At 55.9% G+C, this 7,782-nt stretch overlaps 1 protein-coding gene across 1 annotated transcript in view; it reads left to right on the forward strand.

Moving 5' to 3' along the window:
• The window catches only part of USP36 (ubiquitin specific peptidase 36), a 28,378-nt gene extending 23,413 nt beyond the window's left edge, over positions 1 to 4,965 (forward strand). The window contains exons 14-18 of the mRNA XM_007462359.1: positions 594 to 1,181; positions 1,591 to 1,784; positions 3,545 to 3,646; positions 4,353 to 4,468; positions 4,834 to 4,965. Of these exons, the coding sequence (XP_007462421.1) occupies positions 594 to 1,181; positions 1,591 to 1,784; positions 3,545 to 3,646; positions 4,353 to 4,468; positions 4,834 to 4,965 (1,132 nt within the window). The remainder of the gene's footprint in view (positions 1 to 593; positions 1,182 to 1,590; positions 1,785 to 3,544; positions 3,647 to 4,352; positions 4,469 to 4,833) is intronic.
• The last annotated feature ends 2,817 nt before the right edge of the window (positions 4,966 to 7,782 follow it).

A 7,782-nucleotide genomic window follows, 5' to 3' on the forward strand; every position in this document is an offset into this window, starting at 1 on the left:
TCATTCACAGATGAGAAAATTGTGGCCCAGAGTGGAAAGTTGACTTTTCCAAGGTCGCATAGCTAGCAGGAGGAGATCCAAGAGTCTCACTTGATTTGCTCTAGATCCTGCCCTTTACTTGTGTTGCTGTATCATCTGACTGGAAAGTCTGTTTCCCTGATTTTCCTGACCCCAAGTTTCAGAGGAAAATCCTGGAAGGGTAATAGTGGAAGACGCGTAGGCTCATAAGCCGCCTTTCTTATAAGACTCACTGCCTGTGCTCAGACATCTGATACTTGTGGAGGCTGGACATCTATTGCTTAGTGGAGGTTTCCTCCCAACACATTTGTACTGAGAATCTGAAACATTAGGGTTTGCAAAAGTACTTGGAACTGCCTGGTGACAAGAAACTAAGAGATCTGTAACGATTTTTATTAACTTTGATCTTAAGATTAGAATTTGTTAGCATGTATTTTCTAACGTTCGCTGAAATGTACATGTATCTGAGGTTTACAGACGAAAGTCTTTTAAAATCCCGACCTGAGAGGGAAGGGGCTGAGGGAGGGCAGGCAGGGAGAGCTCAGCCTGTCCTCACTACCTGACCGTCCCTACAGGGCTGTGTCACCTGCTCTGAGACCATCCAGCCATCTGAAGCCCCCCCTTGTCCCCCACTCCCCGTCACCGTCCAGCAGCCTCCCGCCTCTCGGGACATCAGACCCACAGAGCCACTCGCCCGCCTCTGCACCCCTGCCTCAGGTCAACGGGGGCTTCCGGGCCCCCTCACACCAGCTGCCAGAGGCCAGCGAGCCCCCCCAGGGTCTCTGTAAGAAGAGGAGGAAGACCCGCGTGGGAGAGACCCAGGGCCAGGGCTCAGAGACCTGCACGGCCGTGGCGGCCCCTCCAGGGCCTCCCAGGAGGAGGGGGAGGAGGAAGAGGAAGCACACGGGGGACACGGACGCCTCCCCTCTCCAGGCGGGGCGCCCGCCGGGGCCGCCCTGGAGCCCCGCGCACAGGAAGGAGGGTCGGGCGGAGCCGCCGGCGGGCAGACCAGAGGAAGAGGGCGGACAGCAGCCGGGGAACGGCTGGCCCGTGGGATGCGTGAGCGACGGCCACCGCGTGAGCCGCAGGAAGAGGAGGAGGCAGGGAGCTGAGGGCCTTGGCGGAGAAGACGGCCTCCGCCGGGACCACCCACCTCGGCGTGGGTGAGAGCAGGGAGCCCTGCACCTCCGCTCACACGCAGCCCACTCCCAGTGGGTGCTGTCTGGAAATACAGGCGCTGCCCGGCCCTCTGGGATGTGACTGTATCGTCAGGTGTCCCAGGCGGGTGGCGAGTGGAAACAGCGTTGCGGACCTGGCCAGCCCCGTGGGTGCTGGGAGGTCACGTGACCAGGGCTGGGCCATGCTGGGGTCCCGTCGTCCACCTTGTGGGACTTGTCTCGGATTAAAAACGCACTTGTGTGCTTTTCTGGACCGTGGCTGTGGGCAGGTCCTGGTGAGGTTCGGGTGGAGTCTCCTGGGGCTCTTCTGGAGGGCTGAGGCACATGCACCAAAGTTCACGGGGTATCTGGGCCTCAGTTTGCTAGGAGCTGACTGTCAACTCTGACTTCCTAGGAGCTGCTCTTCCTCAGATGTCGTCCAGCCGGAGACTATTGCAGCATCACCAAGGAAAAAGAAAAAGAAAAAAAGGAAGCAGGAGTCACAGCAGGAAGTAGAAGAGAGTGAGCCTGAGGGCCAGAGGGGCTCTGTAGTCCCTGGGAGCAGGCCAGGGACAGCTGTGAATGGCCAGGCTCCCGGAGGCCCCACAGGTGTGCACTGGGCTGGGGGGGAGACGCCAGGGGAGCAGGGGGTGGGAGCCAGCCTTCCCTGTGTGTCTAGAGGCAGGTGTGGTACATTGGGAGGAGCCCGCTGGAAGACCTCTTACCTCTGCCCTCTTGCCAGCTGTCTGCCCACTCAGGCCTCCTCACCTGGCAGATCGTTCAGCCCGAACTACCCTGTAGGAAAAGATGGGGTACATGTAAACTTTACACGTTCTGTGAGCGCAGTGTTTCTTCTGGTTCAGGGCTGTTCCCATCTAAACCTTCCCACTGGAATTACTCCTGGGCCCCCCCGCCTGACGTTTTTCTTTGCCACTTGAACTTGCAGCGTTGGGTTCAGAAGCTCACCTCCCTCTGCCTCTCTTTGTAGCCGGCCTTCCTGAAGATCGTGTGGCCTTTTGCTGTTGGGGTTCTGTGTGCTGTGGCCGTGCCTGGGCTGAGGCCTCCACCAAGCGCCTCGTTCATGTTTCGTTCTCTTTTTCCTTAGTGGGCCAGCTCGTTTCACCAGGCTCTCCTGGTGGAATGTGTCTGTTAAATGAGGGGAGAGAAGGTCCTCAGCGCCTCAGGAAGGGGCCCCCAGGTGGCGGATCGTCTGGGGTCTGCTGTTTGTGCTTTGGGGGCACACTGGTTCCTGGGGATGGGTTTGTAGTTTACCAAACTCCGGAGAAACGAATTCACGAATAAACACGGAATTCCATTAATTACACGGCAAAAGCACTAAGTGCTAGGCAGTGAGGAATGGCCACTGCAGGCAGCCCGTGTGTCATTGGAGAAAAGGCTGCAGAGACCGGCTGTCGTCAGACGGGGTCACTTTGTGAGCACGTCAGCCAAGCGGGAGGTGCTGCCGGGCTCCAGGGCTCTCCGCCCAGTGCAGAGCAGGAAGTGCGCGGCAGGCAGGTGCTAGGGCTGCAGGGACGCCCAGCACCCCGTGTGTTTGCTCACAATCCCAAAATTGGGGCAGGCATTTGTGACCCTAAAGAGGCCAGAGCCCGGGTTGTGGGTGGCTCCGCATGACCACCGGGCCCCGAGCTGTGCTGAGGCTGGAGAGGGGGTGGGGGACAGGCCGGGGGCAGACAGTGGACGCTGTCCTGCTCAGAGCACTGAGCCTGAAGGGCACCAGGTCATTGCCAAATTGGCAGACCAGAGAGATGAGGTCAGGCTTGTGTTTAGGGAGGTGAGTCTATTTCTGACAGTTGTGGGTGGTTATGGGGACTGGGCAGAGGCCAGGAGCAGCTCAGACGTCGTTTCTAGAGCCCTGATAAGGGGCGGTCAGTGCTGTCTGTGCAGATGTCCTTGCTGGCCAGGCTCTCTGCGGGCAGGGAGGTGGGAGCTCCCCTGCGAAGCTGCGGTGGTGGTGGTGGTGGCGGTGGCACCTTGTCCCTCCAGTTCACGCTGCTCCGGGTTTCTGCCCCTTCCCTGCAGGCGAGGAGCCTCCATCGGGAGCTCCTATCCCTTCCTCCGTCAGACCGAGGGCTCACTGCTGCCTGTAGGTTTTTTGTTTTGTTGTCGGTGTTCAGGTTTTCATCTTTTGCAGAGTTGATTTGGACCAATAACCTCTTCTCTTGAGAAAGAAAAATCGTTAACTCCCTTGTCACAGGCAGGCAGGCAGGCAGGCAGGAAGAGCTTGCTTTTACACATTCTCTAAAGAATTTGTCATTAGTAAGTTCTGCGATTCTGTTGTAAATAAAAGGTGTAGGAGTGTTTCCTCGGTGGTTTATTTTTAATGTATGTAAATGTTATTCTGATTGCAGGGCTGGGACAGGCTCCTCTTGTATCCTGGGACAGAGAGAGAGAATCCGACGTGGTCCAGGAATTGCTCAAATATTCATCTGATAAAGCTTACGGGAGAAGAGGTACTGGTTTTGAGACTTGACTTCTGTCTTCTGCAGTTGGCTTATGAGGAGCTAGAGAGACCTGAAAAAGACCTCCTGTGTTGAGCCTTGTGCATAGGAATTGCTTGGCTCTGAAGATGGGAAGAGGAATGTACATGTCTGTTGTACCCTCTCTGACCCCAGTGCCATTGTATGCAGGTCAAGAGCCCTGCAGGCGGGTTTTGTCTGCAGTGGGGATCCAGAGCAGCTTCCTGCTGGGCTCTGGGAGCCGGGGAGAGGGCAGAGCGTGCGCGTTTGGGCAGGGCAGGGCAGGCCAGCCAGGGAGAGCGTTAGAATTCCAGAGTCGGGGAAGGCAACAGACCGAAAAACTCATCCAGCACTCATGCTATAAGTTTTTATTTAGAACATTATTTTTCTAATTCGGACTCGGAGAAAGAACACAAGATCTTTGTTTCTCAAGTGAGGGCATGGGCTTAAAAAGAACTATATTCGGGGTTAACAGTGTTTGCTTTTAAGTGACGGGATCACTGACTGGCCTACACACCGGAGACCACTCAGTTCCTCCCCTTTTTCTTCTCTGTGTATCCATTTTCACCAAAAGGTGGCACTCAAAACTTTTTGAATAATTAGGAGTAGACCAGCGTAGTTTGTAAACTTCACCCTTGAAGTAAATCCACAGGGCAGCCGGGGACCCACGCAGGTCGCAATGCCAGTGTCTGTCTTGCAGTTTTGACGTGGGACGGCGAGGTGTCAGCTGTCAGTCAGGACGCCATTCAGGACAGCAGGCTGGCCCGCATGGCCACAGTCATTGACGACTGGGACGAAGAGTTCGACCGAGGGAAGGTGTGATGCGTGGTGGCGCCTGGTGGGGGCGGAGTGCCGCGGAGTAGCTCGGCTCAGGGGGCGCTGGGGAGGACTTGGATTTTCAGGGCTGTTTGAAGGGGCAGCAGCACTGCAGAGTGGCCGAGGGTGAGACTGGAGCTGCGCTGCCCGGGTTCAGGAAGCCTGTGTCCTCCAGTCGCTCCTGCTCCCCCGTCAGTGAAGTGGGGGGTCGTGGGGACACCTTCCGTGGGTCACTGGAGAGTCAATCTGTTAGTTTAGGTCGCACGTTGAGACTCGTGCTGGCACGTAGTAAGCACTTGGAAAGGAACCACCGGGACCTGGGGGAGCCCTTTTTGGGAATTGTGACACTGTGATTCTTGACATAGGAAAAGAAATTGAAAAAATTCAAGAGAGAGAAGAAAAGAAACTTCAACGCCTTCCAGAAACTTCAGAGTAGACGGAACTTTTGGTCTGTGACTCATCCAGCTAAGGCTTCCAGTCTCAGCTATCGCCGCTGAATTTGCAGCTGTCAAGATGGGTCAGTTTGTGCGTGTGTGTGTGTGCAGTCGTGCATGGGCTGTGATGTGTACGGTGTGGAGTGTGGTGTGCACACACCGGCCACTCGCAGATTGAGGACCAGGCTGTTTCCAAGCTCCATCTCGTGTCAGTGGCGTTGCCCGTGTTGGATGCGCTCTGCAGGGGTGGTGGTGGGACTCCTAGGGTCTCGTTTCTCTCCCTCAAGAATGATGTTCTTTGCCTCACAGCCTCCAGAGACGCGGTCCCTTCCTGGGGACCGTCTATCTGGACTGAAGAGCCACTTGCCGAGGACTTGCTGGCTCTTTTGGCTCCGGGCCTGCCATGGTGGACGGCCCGCAGATGCCCCGGGCTTCTGTGGATCAGGACCTCTGGTGACACAACACGCACTGTGACAGACACAGGGACTCTTAGAGCAGGGGGCAGCACAGCAACTGGGACCCGGGATGGGGCTGAGCGCCCTGTGATGCTGTCCTGGGGCTACAGGGGACAGCGGGGAGGACGGCGGCTGCGCCTTCCCAGTGTGACCTTGAGCTCCAGAGATGACGGCGTGCAGCCAGTTGCTCTTCTCAACGGGCCCTCCGTCCCCCACTCCTGGCGGCTGGCACTGCCAGCTCATCCTGCGCCTCCCGCTTCCTCAGGTGGGGGCTCTGTATGCCTTACCTGTTCAGCCTCAGAGAGTCGGCGGCGCCCCAGGCCGGCCCCACGCCGCTGCCTCTCCCTTTTATGGAATTGCGGGGCGGGCAGCCCTGCCAGTGCATCTCTCTCTTGCAAGAAACTTTAGACCCTCTCTGGAGAGCAGGTGGCTGTAGTGGGGCAAGTTGGGGGCCGAAAAGATGTGCTGACACATCTGCTTCTCAGGCTGCTACTTGTTCCGAGGTGGCTTTGCTGGACCCTCCCTTGCAGCTGCAGTGACCCGGGGGTTCTTACTGAGGTGGTGGTCTTGGGGTAGATTCTCCGTTTATTTTACTACTTGATATAAAACATTTATTTTTGACCAGGCCTGTGGCTTCCATCAGCAATGTTTCCTCTCCCTGATATGCAAATACTGGCTTCGTTTGCTCAATTTTGTGAGTGCTTTTTGAATTTAGATGATTGTATTACTCGAGAAGATCACGATCACTCTTTTATCTTGTTCAAGCTGTGCCTGCGAACTTATAATTTAATAAATACGGGAAATCCTCAGTGAGGTGATAGTGTCCAGAAAAAGGATGTATGTCCCGGTGGTAGAAGGTATGGAAGTAAATCTGAAGATAATCCCTCAGCGCGTGTCCACGCTTCCTCTGCTCTTGGCGCTGCCTCCTGTGCGAGTGCACCAGCGCCCGGTCCTGGCCTTCGAGTGGTCCTCGACCTGAGGCCCGATACACTTGTCTGGCCCGCACTTTCTTCCTCACGGAGCCTTGCCCTTTGCTCTGCTGCTTGTTCTGGGGCCCCGGGGATCCTGGTGGTATCGAAACAGCGTTACGTTTTTTACACGGGGAGCTGCTGTGTTAATTTTTTCATGTGGGTCCTTCTTTATGTTTTTTTCTTCCTGTTTTCGTATTTCTCTCTTTAAAAAGCTGGGGAGAATAATACCAGTGGCCTGCGCTAGGGCTGCTCTGGTCCTAGCAGATGGGAACCGGGCTCTGCCTGGACTGGCCGGGGAGCCTTTTTGTCTTTTTCGGAGGACTGATTCCTGCATGTCAACCACACCTTGCTCAAAGCTGAGGGGCCCACCCCAGTGCCCTGTGGCTCTGTCGTTTGTCATCTCAGGAGGGAAGGCAGGTGCCTCCGTGGGCAGGGTTTTTTTCTCTCTTGAGATGTTGGCATCCATTCCTGCGTGAACTATTTCCCCGACCATATTTTTAACATGTTCTGTAGCTGAAAAAAGAAAAATTCAGTTGTCTGCTAGCGCAGAATCGATCTCCCTTCTCGCCCTCCCTCTTCTCCAAACAAGTCTCTTCCTTTCTCCACTATATAATTATAAAGGCTTTTCCCGAGGAGGACGTACCCGTTTTCTCCTGGGCAGGGATGAGCACTGGCCTGACCCTGCAGCATTCAAGTGTCACTGTTAAGTAGACAAGTCCTCCCATCCCACGGAGAATCATTGGCCAAACTGGGAGGGAAAGGATAGGCCCAGAAAACGAGTCCAGGTCCTAGGTGTCCGTGTATAAAGAACTAAAGCTTCTATAGTGGCAGTCTTAGACTTTGTTGACTTAGAACATGGGTCTAATTTAACTTCGTGTTTGGGGGGTCACCCCTCCCAGTGGTCCCGGGTCCTCACACTCCCTGACCCTGATGTGAGAGTGGGGCCCTGCTCACACCTCGGCCCCGTGTGCGCATCGAGTCCACGGCACATGACCTGCACCTCCGCTCCAGGGGCTGAGGGGCCCCAGATGTTGTCAAGATCTCGGTGCAATAAAACAAGGAGTTTTTGTGAGTCCTGCCTGTGTCTTTTTTTTTCCCTTTGACTTTTAAAAGGTTCACCCCGACCCCAGTCTGCTGTCCCAGTTTGCATGCGAGGTTGGCCTCAGGCACTTTCTGGTCACCTGTCCGTGAGTGGGAGTCAGGTGCCTTTAGCAGTCTGTGCAGCAAAGCTTAGAACAGGTCTTTGTTAAGAATAAAGGGTGGGGGGCTTCCCTAGTGGCGCAGTGGTTGAGAGTCCGCCTGCCGATGCATGGGACACGGGTTCGTGCCCCGGTCTGGGAAGATCCCACATGCCGCGGAGCAGCTAGGCCTGTGAGCCATGGCCGCTGAGCCTGCGTGTCCGGAGCCTGTGCTCCGCAGCGGGAGAGGCCACAACAGTGAGAGGCCCGGTACCC

This window comes from Lipotes vexillifer, unplaced genomic scaffold (assembly GCF_000442215.2).
Source record: "Lipotes vexillifer unplaced genomic scaffold, Lipotes_vexillifer_v1.1 scaffold1691, whole genome shotgun sequence".
Lineage (NCBI taxonomy): Eukaryota > Metazoa > Chordata > Mammalia > Artiodactyla > Lipotidae > Lipotes > Lipotes vexillifer.